This window comes from Carassius carassius, chromosome 13 (genome assembly GCF_963082965.1).
Source record: "Carassius carassius chromosome 13, fCarCar2.1, whole genome shotgun sequence".
Taxonomy (NCBI): domain Eukaryota; kingdom Metazoa; phylum Chordata; class Actinopteri; order Cypriniformes; family Cyprinidae; genus Carassius; species Carassius carassius.
In genome coordinates, this window is record NC_081767.1 from 33394902 (window position 1) to 33415997 (window position 21096).

A 21096-nucleotide genomic window follows, 5' to 3' on the forward strand; every position below is an offset into this window, starting at 1 on the left:
TATATATATATATATATATATAGTGAAAAGGGAAAAAGAAATAAAAATCTATAAAATAATAAAAAAAATAAAGAAAAATAAAACTAAATAAAATAAAATATATTAACAAAGCTAAGTAAAAAAACAAAAAATTTATACAAAATAAATTTGAAAACAAGCAAAAATAAAACAAAATGAAACATTACATATAGATACCGAAAGAAAAAAAAGAAAAAATTTAATAAAAATAAAAGAAAGTAAAATAAAATGAAATGAAATACTAAAAATACTAAAAATAAAGTTAAAATAAATTAAAAATAAAACAAAACTAAATAATAAAATTAAATTAAATAAAACCTTGGTAATTTAAAAGGTAAATTTTATATTTGAAGTACTAAAAACCAATTTAACGTAAGTAATTATAGTCAAGCATGACCCTAGCAACACCAAGGGGTTGCGTAATTTTGAATATGACTGATTGATTAATTGATTGATTAATTATTATTTAGTGTCAATCAGCCAACCACAGCTATGTTAAATGGCAAGAAACAAGTAAAATTTGAAAAAAAGTAAATAAATACACTAAATAAAATAACAAATAGAAACTAATAATAATAATAACTGCCATTACTTCATAAAAAAATCTTGTCACTTTGAATCAAACCATGTGCCAAATAGAATGAAAGAAAAAGAGCAATGCAAATATTTACACAGCGTATTGATCTTGTGAATGTCGTTGGTTTTGTGTATGTGTGTTTCTAATGTGTGTGTGTTTGTTTGAAGTAGCTGATCATTACTGGATGGTGGGTCTGTGCCACTGGGTGGTCCTGCTCTCGTGGTTGACGTAGTAGGTTCGTCCCAGGTTGTCCTGCTTCTCCTCCCAGCCAGGGGGCAGCGCAGGCAGCTGGTGAGGATTGTGAGGACTGCAGAACTCTTGAGGCTCCAGAAACTCCCAACCAGGCTGCTAGACAGAAATGAGCAGAGCATTAACACACAGGGCGGTTACTTTCCTTGCATGCAGTTCTGTCGGAAAATCATGTTTGTTGGTTCGATCAAATGGTACTTTGCATGAAAAGTAGTTCAATAGTTGTTCAAGTCTGGACCGGTGTGACAGGGACTGTGAAATCAGGAGCAATTAATCTCCATTTAATCTGATGTTGGCACGTCTGAAATCATGCCTGTATTTCTGAAGCTGACACCAGCATCAACACGACACTCGTACAATGACAGTGGATGGAAAGTACACAGTGACTCTGCTGGTTCTATATTAAAGTCATTGTGTATAAATATAACACATTTGTTTATGCACAAAACAAATGTCACTAGTTTGCCGAGGGCTTTTGTTTCATTTGTTTGGAAACCTGATAACACGCTAGGATGTTCAAGATCATTGCTAGGGCTTTGATTTGTGGTTGCTAATGTGTTCTGAATGGTAGCTTAGTGACCCATTTAAAATATTGGTCACTAGTTATTTTAATATCAATGAGATTCTATTGGAGTTTTTATTTTTATATTATCTTAAATCTTTGTTAAAGTTTTATTAAAATATTGTGCGTTTTAGTGATTTTTTATTTGTTTTTTGTAAGTCAATGTAGTTTTTTTTTTAAGGTTTAGTCAATTTAGTGCATCAGGTTACACTACGTGATATGAGAAATGTGGGACTTAGCTTAATTAAAATAAGTTATTTTATGTTTTAAAACTTTTTTTTTTACTTTTAGTTAACTATAATAACCCTGGATTATACAAATAAAAATAAATAAATAAAATATAAAAAGCTGCTGAATAAATAATATTAGGCATCTGAGTGCAATGCCAAACTAAAATAATAGAATATTAAAAAAATGTATTTGTAATTAAAAAGATTAAAATAATAAAAGAAAATAAATCTGCTGAAACCTCTGAAATCCATGCCAACTTAAAAAAACTTAATATAATAAAATAATAAATAAAATTAAATAAAACCCCTGACCTTAGAGGCAATATTGTTACATGATCTTACGTTTCAATATATAAACAACAGAATCAAATACAAATAAATACAGCTGCTACAAATAATAAATCTAACCGACAATCATAATTTCAGATTTTATCTTTAAGGACATTTAATGTCTATCTATCTGGCATCTTTTTAGAAATAAAACCCAGCGCAAGGTCAGAACATGTCTGAAATACTTTGAATCAAGCAGAATTGTGCTTAAGGAAACAAAGCTTTGTTTCAAGGACAGACAGAAAGAATTTCCATTCAATACAAAATGTTTTTATGGCCTCTCCTTCCAACACAAATACTTGCAGGAGGCAAGATGAGCCACATTCAAAGCTGCTGTGTACTGCATACAGCCACACATCCTTCAGCTCTGATTTTATTCATTATTATATCATGCACCCTACTGCAACCTTAACACTTTCTAGTTATTTTAAGCAACATTTTGTCATTCTAAAATGAAAATGTTGTGTTTGTCACTAAAGCTTGTGTTTGTGTGCATCGTTCTTACATCCAGACTCCCGTTCTGTTCGGCTGGCTCATCCTCCATGTCGTTGTTTTTGGGTAGATAAGTCATCTTCAGTCGCAGATGACCTTTCACCCTCGACTTGTGACTGTATCGAAAGAGTTCAAACAAACACATCAACAGAAGACCTACCTCAAATTACCAGAAAAACATCGTTTTACACATAAAACTACACTGAAGCGTATCAGAAGTGTTGACATATACATATTTGAAATGTAAACGGTTCACAGTTACGTGACGTCGTAGTAGGTCAAAGGGCTTCTCACAACAACAACAACAACAAAAGAGTTAAGTCAGTGAGCATCAGGTTAAAAACCATCATGTTTGGGGAACAAAGCAGGTATCCAGGCAGTAATAACCTTCTCGGGTGCAACAGGAAGTCCTTGAATGTGTACGGCCTTTCATTGTTAGGATGTTCTGTCTGTGGATATAAAAAAAGATCAAAATAAATGCATATACATATACATATGTGTATTGCCTAAAAAGAATTGCCATTATTTTATATATATACATATATACAAGTGCTGTCAATCGATTAAAAACTTTAACTAGATTAATCACACATTTTTTTCTGTGATTAATCGCAATTAAAAAAGAAATGTTTTTGTACGTTTTTAATATATTTTTTAATGTCATAATTTCACAGTTAATCAAATTAATGTAGAAACAACATAAAGACAGTATATTTTAAATACTTGTTTAAATGGCATCTTTTTATGAATGAAGGCCAGTATTACTGATATTAATACAGCTACTGATTTTTTTTTATTTTTTACATTTATTATTAGGCTTCAAAAATATAACAGTTTTTAATTTAAGTAAACTTAAAACAATGCTGACATAATAAATGTCATGTTTACTCCTGTCCTTCCTGTCTTAACAGTTAGGAAATATACAGAAATTTAATAAAGTTATCAAAGTTATATGCAGTCTGCACTGCATAAACTATAAATTAAATAGTTAATCCTTATTAAAGCTACAAAAGTGATTTAGTCAAGAGCAGCGAGTCATTTTCTCTGTTCCCTTTGTTCTTTAACTTTACTGACAGGAAGCTTTATTGGCTGCTGTCCCTTTAAGAGCAGACAGACACGCGGATCTCACCGTTTATATACGGTCTATGGATCTCGCCTCATTCTCTCACAACTCTTTTTGTTCATTTTAGACTTTATATAAATCATTTAAGATTGCTCTTATGAGGATAATCGACAAAACTGGCACTTTGGGATGTTTATTGTTAGTTCAAGCGCTTAAGAGAACTGGATTCTGGCGCCCTGTCTATGCATTGTGTGTGTGTGTGTGTGTGTGTACGTGTGTATGTGTCACATAAGGGCATTCACAGACAGCGCATTCTCTTTTGTCTTGCCACGCTTGAAATGTTTAAAAGCATTTAAATGAATAAGAGCGTGATCATATAATGTAAAGCTAGCCAACGGATGGCAGAAAATACGGATGCTGCGTTAATTGCGTTAAATATTTTGACACGTTAAACCAGACAAAAATTAAATCGCATGCGTAAACGTTGACAGCACTAATATATTATATATATATATATATATATATATATATATATATATATATATATACACACATTAATGTAGCATTTATTGAAAAAATACATATTTATATTTATTTTTACATTTATGTCAACTGTTACTATATATGTGTTAATTATGCATTTATTATTAATTTTGCATTTATATATTCTGGTGCCTCCGTCATATACTGTACAGTGCCACATGCATTCACAGCAGTGTTAACTCAGCGCTAGAGTTACTCTCTCATTATTTGCATGTGCTTTTAAATGTTTCATTTGCATGCTGGTCTGACCTGTGCTTTTCTGAGCGCTGCATACACCGGGAAGCCTGTCAAACAGCGCCTGATTATTGAACTAAGTTATCTTTTGCGCTAATACTGTCAAAAGTATTACATGTAGACTCAATTGTGTAAACAGTTGAGAGAAAAACGTATGCATGCCTGTATATTAGATGCGTGGAGGTCTTAAAGGGACAGTAGGCATATTAAACATGCAGCCTACTGTCATTGCTGTCAAGGGATAGATCACCCTAAAATTTCATTTCTGTCATTATTAACTCAGTGTCACGTTGTCCCAAACCTGTATTAATTTATTTCTTGTGCTGAACACAACGGAAGATATTTTGAAGAATGTGGGTAAACAAACAGTTGCTGGTCCACATTGAATTTGATAGTAGCAAAAAATACTCTGGAAGTCACTGTGGTTTTCCTCGTTCCTCAAAATAGCATTTATGTTCAGAAGAAGAAAGAAACTCATTCGGGTTTAAAACCACTTTTGAGTGAGTAAATGGTGGAATAAAAATAAAACACTATGACAGAATTGATAGACAGCTTTCAGAATTTTTTATTTTGGGGGGAACTATTCCTTTAACGTTAATAAAACAACAAAACACAAAGAGAGAAATCACACTGCTCTTGACTGAAGAAATTGAATACAGTTGCTTTAGGAACTATAGTTTTATTTTTATATTTGTTCATTCAATTTCTTGAATGCTCCTTCAGTTTGTTTTACCGTATTTTCCGGACTATAAGTCGCACTTTTTTTCATAGTTTGGCTGGTCCTGCGACTTATAGTCAGGTGCGACTTATTTATAAAAATTAATTTGACATGAACCGAGAGAAATGAGCCAAGAGAAAACATTACCATCTCCAGCCGCCAGAAGGCGCTCTATGCTGCTCAGTGCTCCTGTAGTCTACACTGAAAACATAGAGCGCCCTCTCGTGGCTGTAGACGGTAATGTTTTCTCTTGGTTCTTGGTTCTAAATAAATGCGACTTATAGTCCAGTGCGACTTATATATGTTTTTTTTTTCTCGTCATGACGTATCTTTGGACTGATGCGGCTTATACTCAGGTGCGACTTATAGTCTGAAAAATACGGTGATTGTATGTCTAGTTGTAATGTGTATTTTTGTCATTCTTTTATCTTTGTTATTAAAAAATAAGAACAAAGATTTTTATCATTGCCCTCTTTGGCCTAAATATCTGCCATTCTTTTTTTATTTTTTTTGTTACCTTGAAAGGCTTTGCCTTTATAATAGGGAACTTAGTTTGGCTGTAATGCTCAGACAACTTGCAAAATAGTAAATCCAACATGACAAAAAATTGTGATAAAATCGTGATATTTCCACAAAAAAAAGTGATGTGATATTTTTTCCATTTCACCCATCCCTATGCGCAACTGGGCTCCTCCAAAACCAGAAGGTCAATTTTACGACGAAATGTATGTGTATTTGAAATGTCTCTGAAGACATATTTTTAGAAGGTCCAACTCATAACACCTACATTAATGACAATACAAATCAGCAGCTTCAACAAAACACACTAAATATAATGATGAGAAACACTCACAGGGATCTGGTGCAGAGGAACATCCACTTGTCCGAGAAAGTCGTCCCTCGTCTGCAGAAAATCAAGAAAACACAGAACACACCTGTCAGAGATTCTGTCACAGAAACAACTGGACATTAAACATAAAAATAAAATCAACAAAAAACTATTATACTGAGCTTGTCTGACATCAGTCGCAATAAGAGATAAACCGATAATACATTTCTCATCCGATACCTATAGCCGAATATTCAGAATGATATCTGCTGCAACCGATACAGTTTAGGTTTCTCAAAGGGAAAAAAAACTCTCCCAACTAATGCTGTAAACTATATAGGAGTCCTATTATTTTGTACATAATACAGAGTAGTATATATTACATTCTTTTGAGTCTCAATACCACATTTATAATGTGAATTAAAAAATTTTTTACAGGTTTTGTCAGAAGTAACAAACCACAAATCTCTTGCCGATTATTGGATAAGAGGTATGTAAAAAAAAATGTTAGGTGAAGGGAAACCTGTGGATCTGGCAACCCTTGCTTGAACTACAGCTAACCTGCATTAAAGGCGCTGCGTAAATGCATTATTAATGCTTTAATTTGGACAGCCCTGAAGTGAACAAGAAACATTTTCTTCACACAAGATACAGCCTGACATGTTTTTCCATCCCCTTTTGATTACCAGGACATAATCAACCCTGATCATCTGCGGTTTTTAAATAATCGGCTGTTTATTAGCCAATAAATCGGTGCCGATCTCAATGTGTTTATCTGCTCACAGCATGCAGGATTCTGAAACCATCACTCTTCTTACATCTTTTGATGAAAAAACAAACAAAAACAAGTCTTGCCAGTCCAAAAGCATTAAAAGCATGACAGAGTCAATTATAGATGCGTCTATCTAAGACATCATAAATAAGATATATTTTTATACAACAGTTTAAAAAAACTGAAGTTATATTTCAGCCACAATATTGTCTGCCTTTTTCGATTTTGCCAACAAAAATAGCCAGATCAGAACATTTGCATGTCTCAGACTGTCACTGCAGGGTTTCGTTCCTGAATGGATCGGTTTTTGAACTAATCATTGAAGTCAATGACTCAAAAATCCATTCATAAAGATTCCACTTGCACATTGAATCAGCTGTTTTAAACAAATCATTTGAATAAATTATTCAATTAATCACTAATTTAAAACAGTGACCTGTCTCCACCTACTAGTGGTTTTAGAGTCATATTCATTTATCCATGAAAAAACTAAACCAGTCAAGGTACCAGCATAAAAATACACAAAATGTTGTTTAATTATCGTTAACGAAAAATCCCACCAAAATAATAAAAACATTTTTTTCAATAATCGCAGACCCATACAACACCCTAATATGAACACTGCTTCATATCAAATCAGACCTTCATAACACACACAGACACACACACACACACACACACACAGGCGTTCATCTACTGCAAATCACTGTAAGTGAATTCTAACACTTGAATCAGACATAAAGCTGTGTGTAATGTGAGTCTGAGTCTGTATAGTGAGCTCATTGTTTCCAGAGATATGAATAGATGTGTTATATATAAACAAGGTTTAATAAAAGGTAGACTTCCCCGTGGTCTATCCCTCAGACTGTGAGCGAGGAGCACAAATAGAGTGAAGGTAAAAGTAGGCTGCGAGAGAGGGAAAACAAAGGCAACGAGAAAGAGAGAGAGTTTGTTTTCGTAACAAAATCATTCCCTTCCTCAAACCTTTTCCAGCTGCTGCTATTTATTTCAACGGCTGGCTTCCATGAAGCCTTTTAAATACATTTTAAACCCCGTTTTATACACACACTGTCATTACGCTAACCGAAACAATATGACAATTTAAACACACGTCACCTAAATGAGGCGTAAATGCCTTCAGTGTTCAGAAAGCTGTCAGATGTATCGTTTTATGGTAGTAAGGGCAGAACAAAATAACGATTGACCTTGTGCTAAAACGTGTCCACATACATGCAATATATTAGTTCCTTGCAAATGACTTACTCGTTATCAAATAGTCGTTCAGGTTTTTACAGCACATATAAAGCCATGATGATGACTAAAACACACATCTTCCCTCGTTCTTAAGACCAGCCTCACATTTTCCTGTTTGTTCTGTATTCAGGTCAAACCACAGAGTGGTTCTGCCACTCCGCCAGGCCCCAGATGAGACAACAGACTCAATGAAATGAAAGCATGCTGGAGAAAGCTCTGTTAGTGTCATCTCAGGTATTAAGCTAGATACAACAAAAAATTACTGCATGATTACAGTGTTTTATAAAAACGCATAATTTATTTGTATATTAAATAGTTTTTTAATGGCTTTGAAACTGTATTTTATTTGTGTGTAAATTGGGATTTTCACGCACACCCATTTCTAGGGTTTACAAAGAATGGTGTGAAAAGGGAAAAACATCCAGTATGTGGCAGTCCTGTGGGCGAAAATGCCTTGTTGATGCTAGAGGTCAGAGGAGAATGGGCCGACTGATTCAAGCTGATAGAAGAGCAACTTTGACTGAAATAACCACTCGTTACAACCGAGGTATGCACAACACGCACAACCTTGAGGCGGATGGGCTACAACAGCAGAAGACCCCACCGGGTACCACTCATCTCCACTACAAATAGGAAAAAGAGCCTACAATTTGCCTTGAGCTCAGCAAAATTGGACAGTTGAAGACTGGAAAAATGTTGCCTGGTCTGATGAGTCTCTTGAGACATTCAGATGGTAGAATCAGAATTTGGTGTAAACAGAATGAGAACATGGATCCATCATGCCTTGTTACCAGAGGTGGGTAGTAACGAGTTACATTTACTTCGTTACATTTACTTGAGTAATTTTTTGGGGTAACTAATACTTTTCGGAGTATATTTAAAGATGGGTACTTTTACCCTTTTTTTGGGAAAAATCTGTAATTTTACTTTGTTACTGTGTTACGCTCCTCTCGTTACTTTATCTTAATGCAATAAATGTTATAAATGCTTCAGTTTATTCCAAACGCGCCATCTACTTTTCTCTGGGCAATGAGCGATGCCCATTCGCGAATGATTCATTCTTTTGAGTCAATTCTGTTCAAAGGCTTGATCAAACCAATTGGCAAACGAGTGAATTGGTTCATGAATCAGTTTGAATGATTTGTTCAGTTCCCTGCCGCACGTGCTGAGCGTCTGAAGAGGTTCACTCAGAGTTGTAACGTATAACATCAGCAGCGTTGAAAACGTGGCTATGGAACTGCACTGAATTGAAAATCTGCAAAGGCTATTATTTGCTTGCGATGGAGATCCTTATTAGATGAACACCGCGTGTGCTGTCTACTCTTCAACAGGTAATAACTTGGGCTACATTCGATTACAGTACATGATACCACTGTGACATTAGTTTGTTGTACGTGTGTGGCTTATAACAGAGGGGAGTCAAGTTGAATACAGCTTCCAAAAGACAAAAAATAGCCGATTAATATTGTATTAATTTTAATACAATCACACCGGCGTGAGTACGTTCAGCAAGTCATATCATCAGCTCTAAATTCAGATCTGTGATCGCTCGCTGGCGCTGAGCCAGAGATAGATGCGTTTATACAGCGCTGCGCATTATAACCAATCACACATGATTCTGTTGAGCTTTTGAATGCAATGGCCAATCAGAGGCGTTCAGATGAGTCATCGCTAAAATTCCGGTGCTTCCTTCACTCGCTCGCTGACTGGAGACCTCTTTCTGGCGAATTCTCTCGTCAGAAACAACAAAGTGCAGATGTGTGTACGAATCTTTAATTAAGATATTGATTTCACAGTGTTAACAGTTTCAGTGATTTTAATGGGTGTTTCTGAGTGTGACTGAACTCTAGACTGTCAGTGAAAATTATTTTTGATAATGTAAATGTTATTTGCTCTCTTTCTGAACAATGAAAGATTAGTAGCAATTTTTATATCACATTAACTTTCAATGTTAAAAATTCACATTTAATATAAAGTCAGTCGTATTAAAAATATGATATGGTATGACACCTATATCTGTTACTTAAGTAAACAGACAGGGTTTTATAATATATTACATAAATTGGAGTAAAGGCTGATGAAATATATACATTTATACACGCACACATACATTACCTACATTTTATCTATATATCTAAATAAAAATCGGCTTAGTATATATGACCCAAAGTAACTAGTAACTAACTACTTGAGTAACTATTCAGACTAGTACTTTTACTTCTACTTGAGTACAGTTTTTGGGTACTCTACCCACCTCTGCTTGTTACCACTGTTCAGGCTGGTGGTGGTGGTGTAATGGTGTGGGGGGTGTTTTCTTGGTACACTTTTGGCCCCTTAGTGCCAATTGGGCATCGTTTAAATGCCATGGCCTACCTGAGCATTGTTTCTGACCATGTCCATCCCTTTATGACCACCATGTATCCATACTCTCATGGCTACTTCCAGCAGGATAATGCACCATATCACAAAGCTCAATCATTTCAAATTGGTTTCTTGAACAAGACAATGAGTTCACTGTCCTAAAATGGCCCCCACAGTCACCAGATCTCAACCCAATAGAGCATCTTTGGGATGTGGTGGAACGGGAGCTTCGTGCCCTGGATGTGCATCCCACAAATCTCCATCAACTGTAAGATGCTATCCTATCAATATGGGCCAACATTTCTAAAGAATGCTTTCAGCACCTTGTTGAATCAATGCCACGTAGAATTAAGGCAGTTCTGAAAGCGAAAGGGAGTCAAACACAGTATTAGTATGGTGTTCCTAATAATCCTTTAGGTGAGTATATATATATATATATATATATATAATGAACTAAATAAATAAGCAGTAATAGTACTGTAGTATATTATAGTATAGCACAATACAGAATTGCCAGAATGCTGGCATAGTTTGCAAGAGTATAATATAGCAGGTATACTACCATAAACATGTTAGCGAGGCAAAACTGGAAAAATGCTGTCCAACAATCTGTATACAATCAGCCCCGTTTGCCCCAGTAATGAGAAGGAAAACGTTAAATGATGCCAAACGTTTGAAGAAACTTAATAAAGGAGGCTCAAAGTGAACCATTTTCTGCTACAAGTGGAGCGTGACTGTCGATTAACCTCTGCAAAACACCTGACAAACATTTCCTCACGTTCACATTGAACAATGATTGTGCTCATTTTTGACCTTTCAGGAGACGTTTTATGTAAAACTGAAAGGACAGAGTTTGTTGTCCATCCAGTGGCCTCATGAAAACACTGCATGCAGAAAACCCTGCAAAATATAAGCAAATGAATCCCAGTCTTTCAAGACAGTAAGCATAATAATCCAAAACATCAATTTTGATTTGCAGGTATGACAATGGCTGTAAAAATTAAATCTTAAAATGTTAAGTTAACATTAAATGGCATTCACAACTCTCTTTATTTCCATAAATGTGATGCATTTTGCATTGAAATATTAAATGTGACTAAAATGACACAGCCATTTGCAATATATTAACCAGAATTCAATTGCTGCATGACTATTTAAAAATGTATATACATTGTAGAAGGGCTGCATTACTTAAAACAGCAGCCTAATTGCATTTCAATGAAAGATTATGAAGATTTATTTCTAAATGCAATGTAGTGAGTTGCGCACAAAAGATCAGGAACGAGTACAAAGTCTCAATCAAGCAGCTTTTACAGAGAGAGATCTAATTATTTTCATAAATCCATTAGGTTTTAGGAGGAGAGACATCGTTGAAGAGATTACAAGTGCTGCGCTGTTGACTGATAAGAGCTAATCAAGCACAGAAAGCGCTGTGGAAAAACACAACACATTATTCACACACCGACAACCCCCCGGCGCTCGTACACACACACACACATCTGACAGCTCTTTAGGAGCACTGCTGAGTGCATTGACCTCTGAGTGCAGAGGTCACACAGTAAAGTGTTTATCATTCCCGTCTGCGTGCACAAGGTGTGACAGTGTCCTTATGCGGGAAAGTGTAAAAACTGTGATCTACAGTTAGACCTGAGCCCCAATCTGGACTTGCTCTACACATTTCTACAGCAGAAAAGTCTGTTCAGTCTGGACCTGAAGACAGGATTAAAAACAGCTTTCTGAACAATCAATAGTTTATCCTTCATGTCCGTTTAAACCAGTGGTTCTCAACCAGGGAATCACACGATGACTTGATGTAGAATTAGACAAAGAAACATTTAGCTAAAAAACGAAGATGCAATCTGTAACATCATATTTCTTAATTTATTTAGTTCCAAAATAAATTTCTTTATTAATTATTATTATTATTTTTTTTTAAGAATCAGGGTAGGTTACTGAAAAACCTGTATATATGAAAAAAGACAAGGAATGTATTAAAATATGAAAAAAAAAATTGTATGTAAATTACATTAAAAATAAAAAAAACATTCAATATAAAAAATATTGCTGAGAAATTGCTATTAGTAAACAATTTGCATAATAATAACAGACATTTTAATTATTTTAACTAGTTTACTATAGGTAATTATTCACTTATAATTATAATATATAATTATTTTTATATAGTGCCACACCTAGTGGATATCTAGACAGGTTAAAGAAATGTATTAAAACTTAAAAAGTAATAAATATTTAAATATTTGAAATTTACATCAGGTACAAAAGCTAGGAAATTACTATTAATCAGTAAAATAAACAAACAGATATATATATTTGTTCTGGAAATACGAAGTTAATTATTTTAACTTTTAATAAATTAAATTGTTTTACTTTAAGTATTTAAATAATTTTTATTAGTGCTGTCAAATGATTCAATGCATCCAAAATAAAAGTTTTTGTTTACATAATATATGTGTGTGTACTGTGTATATTTATTATGTACACACATATACACACACACACACACACACACACTTAAATATTTTAAACATATATATATACACACAACTATGTTTGTGTATTTATATATACCTAATAAATATACACAGTATATACACAGTGTTGTCAGTTTATACACATTTATAATATTTAAAGACGTTGCCATGAGTTGAATGTTTCATGTGTACAGTAGATACAATCTGACTGTTGAATCTAAAGCAGCTCATAACATAAACACACCGACTCAAATTACTTTGAGAGGTTCCCAGATCCTTTGGCCCCAGCACAAGCTCTGTTTCTTTGGAAAACTGATCCCAGGTATAGTCCTGGACCATCATTTTGTTACACAAGATCCATGATAACTTACTTTAGTGCAGAATACTGCATGCAACTATGGAGCTGAATGATATCATATTGTATTGTCTTGCTGTTGCTGCCATTTACCCAAAGTAGAAGAACTATAAGTGTATGAACATCACAAATGGGATGCACAGACAACCAGTACATTGAAATTACAGCCCTGAATTTAGATTAGATTACATAAGTAAAGGTAACAGCGCTGTTAATTGCTTGCGTGACCCGTTTCTAACACACTGTAAAATCAAAAGCAAAGAGAGTGAGTGAAAATGAAATAAGTGCAGTGAGCGAGACACCTGATGCTCTGAAAACATACCAACAGCTAAGTAGGCACCCGCTGGGCAGCGAACATGTTATCCTTTACTGCAAAGGAATCACATTATTTGGCCCCCGTCTCCCTGACTCTCTTCTTCTCCCCCATCAGCTGGCCTTTGGCCCAACAGCTGATGGACAGCCATTTGCAGCCCCTGCATATCATGCTGAATCCTGAGAGCCGGCCGGCGTGGTACTCGGCCAGACTAACTGGAGTCAAGCAGAAAGCTGTGTATTTATAGCCCTAGGGCTGGGAAGGCTTAGGGACCGCAGTCTATAATTATTCCAGAGGTAAATACATACAGTGATCCCTCAGTGTGAAAACAAATTAATAAAAACTGGAAAAGCTTCTAAAATGCGACGTGCATTCAACTGGTTTAACCACAATGCATTTTAAAGTGCATGTCTAGAAGCCTTACCATCTAAATGGAAAAGATCCTAGAGGTAAATTAATTCAGTGATCACTCAAAGTCAAAGTATTTACAAATGAATAAAAACTAAAGAAAAAACTCTAAATGTGAGCTGCATGCATGCAACTAGCTTATCTACTCTGCATTTTTAAAGTGTTTGTGTATAAGCCAATATGCCTAAATAGAAATAGATCCCTAAGGTAAATGCAGTGTTCATTGTGATTTGTGTAAAAAAATAATAATAATAATAAAAGCCTCTAAAATTCGACATGCATGTAACTGGTTTAACTACGATGCATTTTTAAAATGCTTGTCTATAAGCCCACCTGCCTAAAGGGATTTTTGCATATATATCTCAGAAATATAAATTATAGACTGCAATTAATTTAAGTATTTCATAATCCCAAAACCATGCTAAAATTATGCATATCTGCAGATCTTTAAACTTTAAAAGGAAAGCTTTGTATACAGGATCAACATCCTGAATAATTATGGTACATATTTGCTCAGTCACTGCAAAATGTTCAAACACCTCAACTATTCAGAGACAAGAAAGCTATTGTTGCAAAGCATCTCTTCATTGAGAACATACACAGCTCTACAAATAATGCATACACTCTACAAATACATTTTAATGCTATTTTAGGGCAAAACATTGTTTGCATTAAATTTGCATGCTTAAAAGTGCAAGATAAAACCAAGTTAATGAACGTGACCAGGGTTTCCCATACATTCATTAATTTCTGGCGGCCCGCCACAATATCAACGATGACCGCCACGGATTGATTCAGATTTTTAAACTATTTAATATGGGTACAATTGTATTTTACTGTAGAGCTGCGCGCTGCTTGCTCCCTCCCTCTCACAAACTGACAACGGAGGCATGCACGACTAGCCACGATCTGAATCAAAACATGAGCATGCGTTAGAGGACGGATCACCGGTGCTTAATGCTTATTCCCCCAGCGAAGATTCCGGTCAATCCGGAGTTGAATGGTTAGTAATGAACACTGTTGCTCAACATAACTCTGAGAAGTTGGTTAGTCTATGTTAAGAGCAGTCGCGTTTCCATTACAGATTCGCGCAAAACTTTTGTGTTTTTTTTCTAAATATCGATAAACAACTATTGCGAAATGACGGCGTTTCCATTAACCGATGTTATGCGACTAAAATGTAATTCTTTTCCTCTCGCGATCAGTCATTCCAAAAATCATGGCAACGGATGTTGGTAGGTTTATATATATCACAGCCACCAGACTAGACATTATATTATTATTATCTCCAGGTTCAGGTTGGTGTGTGTTGGTTTTTGTCCACCTCAATCTCCATGTTTGTGTGTGTGTGTGTGTGTGTGTGTGTGTGTCAGTGTCTGTGTGTGTCCACGTCCAGGTCCAGTTTGGTGTGTGTGTGTGTGAGCCTGTGTGTCTGAGTCTGTGTGTGTGAGTCTTTTTGAATGTTTGAGTGTGTGAGCCTGTGTTTGAGTGTGTCAGTAAGTTTGTGAGTTTGAGTGTGAGTGTGTGTGTGTGTGTGTGTGTGTGTAGCAATAGCAATGTCTTTAAAGGGATAGTTCACCCAAAAATGAAAATTCTATCATCGTTTACTCACCCTCAAGTTGTTCCAAACCTGTATGAGTTTCTTTGTTCTGCTGAACACAAAGGAAGATATTTGGAAGAATGTTTGTAACCAAACAGATCTTGGTCCCCATGGACTACCATAGTATATATTTTTCCTACTATGGAAGTCAATGGGGACCGAGATCTGTTTGATTCTGTCATTCTTCCAAATATCTCCAAATATAACCAAATTATCCCTTTAAGGTATCTGATACTAAGTGTTGGCAATGGAAATGTGTACTTGTCACTAAAAATATATGATATATTTATGATATTTATCCCCAGTCCCCAAACACCACACCACCGCAAATAGAATCTAATTCTGTGGGAAACACTGACGTGCATTCTCATTTTTTTACTTGCTAATAGATGGAGAATCTTACTGTAGCATTTCTCTCCGTGCAGGTTGCAGCATGATGAGTTTCGTTGTTTATGCTGTTGTCCTGCAGGGTGTTTGATGTTCTTGCACCTGTGCCGTGAGAAACACGGATGTGTACGTGCGGAGTGCCATTTTTGGAGTGCACATCTGCAGCATTTGAAACATGACAAGAAATCTCAGCGTTCGCATAGGGTACCTCTAAAGAAATACTCCTCTGAAGAGTGCGATGCGACCCTTTTCTTGAGGATTTATCCGAATTACTGCTAGTCGGAAAAGTGTCATGTCTTCTTTCCGTCGACGAAGCCCTTCCACTAGGTAGCATGCAGGATGAGGTGCTCCGGAAAAGCTTAGCTTTCTGGGGCTCTGTGACGTTGTCGGTTTGTGGGCCCTCAAGAGGTTTTGAAGTGTCAATGTTAGACTTTGTTTTGGCCGAACTTCCTTTCCCTGAGGGAAGAGGTCGCTGGTTTGCGAAGTGCAATAAAATGCTGGAGTGTCTTTCCGTTCGCTCTGGTCCTGGCGGTTGTTCGGGTGGTACACTAAAATGCACGATGGGTTTGGCATCCCTGTTTTCTGACGACGTACTGGTTTTGGACAGCCGCAGACCATTAACTGCAGTGGCAACAGATCCCTTGGCCGTGTCATCGTGCAATGCATCAATGCTGGACAGCTGCATCTGATGAGAGGTCTGAAAGGAACTTCGTGCAGATGGAGGCAGAGGAGGAATCATTGGAGATGCTACCGGACTGACGGGGGACGCGGGCGGCGTGGTGCATGGGCTCTGCGGGAAAATCACTAAGGACGAGCAGCGCCGCAAAGGTACCCTTGCCTTGCGCCGAGAGAACGGTTTGCGATCCAGGACGTCCGCTTCGAATATGCTGTTGCTGCTGCAGTAACCAGCATCACTCGTGGTGCTGCTGCTGCAGGAACCTACATCTCCGTTTCCGCTCTCGCAGCTGGCAAGCTCTCCCTCTCCTCCGCAAGGCTGCAAGGAGATCTGCAGCATGCTTTTCCTGCTCCCATTCACCTTAGGGATGAATACGGTGGAGTTCCGCTGTAAATTACTGTACTCTGGTGACAAGGGTGGCAAAGCCAGAGCCAGCTGTCCTGGAGTCACCTTCATGTGGAGGGAACTCTGCACCAGGCCCTCGCTGAAGCTACGGCCGGCATTTGTGAGCCCACTTTCCTCTGCATGATCGCTGCAAGTATCTGACAGCGGATCAGTGTTGCTTCTCCGTGAAGCAAAATGCAGTCGCAGTTGTCGTGCCATGAAGTCAGGCTTTCCAGGGATCCGGTGGGACGCAGGACATCGCAAGCCCAAAACAAACAAGTGGAAAACAAGCAGCAAAAAGCAACTGCTCCTGGTCCCGTTCTGTGATTCCAACCATTAGCGGTTGCACATTGCAAAAATAGCAGCAGTGACACGCGGCATTCCTCCCGAAGCTCCTCTGAAGCTAAGAACTATGACAAGTCAAACACACCATGATTAACAGCTCTAGTCCTCGGAAGGATAACGGCGAATTGAGAGAGCTGCAAAGAAACCCTGCAAAGGGCTCTACTGTGCCAGTCCTCTGTAGTCCCTCAGTTGTGCCTTCTGTAGATTGCAAGTGATGATTAAGGCACGTGTTCCTATCCCTCCCCCAGCTGTTGGTCACCCCAGTGCAAAAAACAACAATCTGCGTGAATGCCAGGATGGAGGTGGAACAGCTCGCCCCTGTTCTAGCCAACCTCGGCTCTGCCACCTCCTTCTACAGCAGTAGCAGCCCAGTGTCTAAAGTTTCTTGTAAAGCTGCACCCCTGCTAATATTTTTACCCCAACTGGATAGAGTTACAGGAAATAAAGAGGAACCAGGTTTGGCATCATTTAAAGCTTTCTCAACAGCATCCACATACAGTGCTTTGGAGATACGTAGAGAACAGGGTGTTACGAAGTGAGCATTTGGCTTATTTCTGCACTTCCAGCCATGCATGCGTTAAATGCATGATAGCTTCATCTATAAATTTGAAAGCAGCAGATGGAATCGAGCCTGTTTGTTCCTAAAGAGAGCTAAAGAGAGCTAAAAAAAGAGCTTGTTGTGCCAGCTCACATATGGAGGACATGTGCCACATCACATCATGTGTCATCTGATACCCGCTGTTGAATATATTTAAGACCATGCTTCGGTCAAAGAGAAATGCCATCTCATCAATCAGGGGCAATTGCAGTAACCACAGTGCACAGGACCAGTACAGGGAATCATCTTGGTTAAATGAATAAAAATTAAATATAAGTCAGCCTGAATCAAGGATTCAAGGAAATTAACAGTGTTAGGATTCTGGATTTTTTAAAAAAAGGAAAAAAGAATGGGGCAATTGCATGCATTTCAAATTGTAATGCAATAGAAGTGAGACTGAATCAGGGATTTCTGCATTTTGTGCAGAAATAATGGAAGTAATGTTTTAGGATTTTGGAATTCTAAAACAAAGACTAGGTTAATTGCGTGCATTTCAAATAAAAAATTAAGTGAGATTAATCACAGAAGAAACATCTACTGTCACAAGTAGACATGTGCCGGTATTCGATAATACGATATATCACGGTAATGAATATGCACGATATTGTTATCGTTGCCACTTCTACATATTGTGTATAATTATATATTTACAAATTATTCATAATTTGGAATGCATTTTAAGAATAGTATTCCCATCAACTGGTCAAAATGCACAACACAGCTGTACTTATACTTAAATATTTTGATTTAATAGGCTATTTACTTTCAAACTTTTTTTATTTTATTTTAATCTGGACAACATGCTCTAGATATTGTTTGAAAGTGTTTTGATTCTTTCTTGTTAATTCACACTTTACATTAGGGCTTCATTAGTTACCATTAGTTCATTCATTAGTTAACAAACTGCCAATAAAAAATTCGTCTGAACCTTCAGTTATTACAATATTTAAGAACACTTTGTTAAGTTGCAACTGTGTTATTTAATGAGCTAACATGAACAAAGATTAAGTATTTAAGTATTTTTTAACAAAGATTAATAACTTCTGTAGCAAATGTAGCTATTGCTCATGGTGAATGTTAAAGCATTAACTACGGTTAACTAATGAGGTCTAATTGTAAAGTGATACCTGTTGGCCTTTTCTAGTTCTTTTGCACTTTAATCTGTGTACAACGTTTAACTTTATATATCTTTCTGTATTGCTTTATTGTATTTAAATGTTCAGTTATTTTTGTTCTTATAAAAAAGTTATTAAACCTGTTATACTGTATTATGACCACTTTTTTCAAACTACATTCCAATACCGTGATAATACCGTTTACCGTGATAAAAGCATGAGCAATTAATCGCAACAGGAAAATTTGATACCGGCATATCCCTAGTCACAAGCCTACAAATGTTTTCCACAAAAAGAGATCTGATTTGTCATACTTTCTGTGATCTACCACATTTAGGGTGACCACCTGCTAATAAGCCCAAGGGGGGACAAGGGGTATGTTTCTGAGGGACAATCTGGGACACTGCCTTGCGTGGCGGTGCCCCCACCCCATGGGCAGACTCACTGATAGTGGTTTACCCATTTCTAGCACATACCACCTTACATGATATATTAATAATGCCCTATTCCCCTAAACATGTGTAATTGCTGATGTATGCTCATGACAGAATTGACAGATGCACTTCCACTTACGATTTACTTTAGCTATTACATTTTATTTATTTTTCATTACAATTTATTCAATTTAAATAAATTATAATATAAGATTATAGGATTAAAATGAATTGTAGTTGCTAAACACCACAGGAACAGTTAAAAAAAAAGTCTAAACTCACAACTCCAGAGGTTCACGGGGAGGAAGGATGGTGAACTCGCATGTTAGTAAAGGCAGGCGCATAAAAAAAGTTTGAAGCAGGACACACCTTCTCTTTTTTAACTGATCATGGCGGTACCTCAGAGTCTCTTTCTCTTTTTTTTTCGAATTGTAAAGCGTGCATCTAAAAGTTCCTTCCCAGTGTGTCTGGTATGCACGTGCGTGCGCTGTCATGACAACAACGAAAAAGTTGACAACAACCTAGTCAGCAGTTCAACTGAGGGGTGGGTGTGGCAACAGTAGCGTGCTGAACTGTCAAGTAATGTTCGTTTGGCTGCCTGGGGCTCGAGGATATAGAGCGACCAACTTTTTTTGAGCAAGCATTGATTATGCGTGAAACGGTCTCAATTTGTGGGACGCATGAATTGGGCTTCAAACGCTGTGCGCGCACGCGCTACGCAGGACGGGTGGTCACCCTAACCACATTCCTCAGGAGACAGAAATAGCATGCATGCTTGGCTCATGCCAGCGAACACATTCTAGCAATGACATACCAGTTTTTCTTACAACCAGTAACCGGGTTAACCTATCGGTCACATGCAGAAGGGCGACTGCGGTTTGTTGTCTTTTCAAGAGTTGCTGTTCTTACTTGAACACTGGGTCTTTTATGCAAGCGTTTGTTTAACCTTCCTCATTATTCAGGGAGGAGGCGTAGAGCGTGTGACGGAGTGAAAACACAGTCACGCCTCATTCACTTTTATGTGTTTTAGAGCAGTTACTTTTCATGTTTAACAGCACCCAAAGGTCAATTTCAGTTCCAAGACCTGAGCTTAAAAGGTGGCTACTGGCAAAAAAGGCATCTCTGTTCATTCATTACACATTGACGCTCAGGTAGCTGCTGAATTTACAGACCGGAACCCAACACTAACAAGCTGAATATATTTGAGACTGCTGACTGCTTACCTGTGTAAGGTTTCATTACCATCTAACATGTCTACCATTGTAAAGCCAAACAAGCAGACCTGCCTTGATCTAATGCTACTAGTTAAGTCAATATTTCTTTATCAGGCAACTCAAAAAAGCAGATTGCAATGCCATTTGGGATTCAGAAATTATACGTAACGCTAATTTTGAAAAAAACTTCAATACAAAGAATATATTTCACAACCTAAAAATAAATTATTCAGCAGAGGATGCATTGAAATAAAGACATTTAAAAATGTTGCAAAAATGTATATTTCAAATAAATGCTGTTCTTTTGGACTACCGGTATTCATTCAAAAATTATCACCGTTTCCACAAAAATATGAAGCAGTGCAATGTTTTCAATGTTTCTTGAGCAGCGAATCTTTATATTTTCATGATTTCTGAAGATCATGTGACACTGAAGACTGGAGGAATGATGCTGAAAATACAGCTGCGCATCACAGAAATAAAATACTATTTAAAATATATTAAAATAGAATTAAAATGTTTTGAACTGATAATAAATATTAC

The 21096-nt window shown here is 36.8% G+C and overlaps 1 protein-coding gene across 2 annotated transcripts in view; it reads right to left on the minus strand.

The window, feature by feature from the left end:
- The window catches only part of LOC132156393 (E3 ubiquitin-protein ligase NEDD4-like), a 43359-nt gene that overhangs the window by 13411 nt on the left and 8852 nt on the right, over nucleotides 1–21096 (minus strand). The window contains exons 6-9 of one of the 2 annotated variants that reach the window (XM_059565388.1): nucleotides 5870–5920; nucleotides 2846–2907; nucleotides 2472–2574; nucleotides 777–940 (exon numbers count right to left, since the gene is read on the minus strand). In XM_059565388.1, coding sequence (XP_059421371.1) covers nucleotides 777–940; nucleotides 2472–2574; nucleotides 2846–2907; nucleotides 5870–5920 — 380 coding nt within the window. Of the gene's footprint in view, nucleotides 1–776; nucleotides 944–2471; nucleotides 2575–2845; nucleotides 2908–5869; nucleotides 5921–21096 lie in introns of both variants that reach the window. The other variant, XM_059565387.1, reaches the window with a different exon arrangement.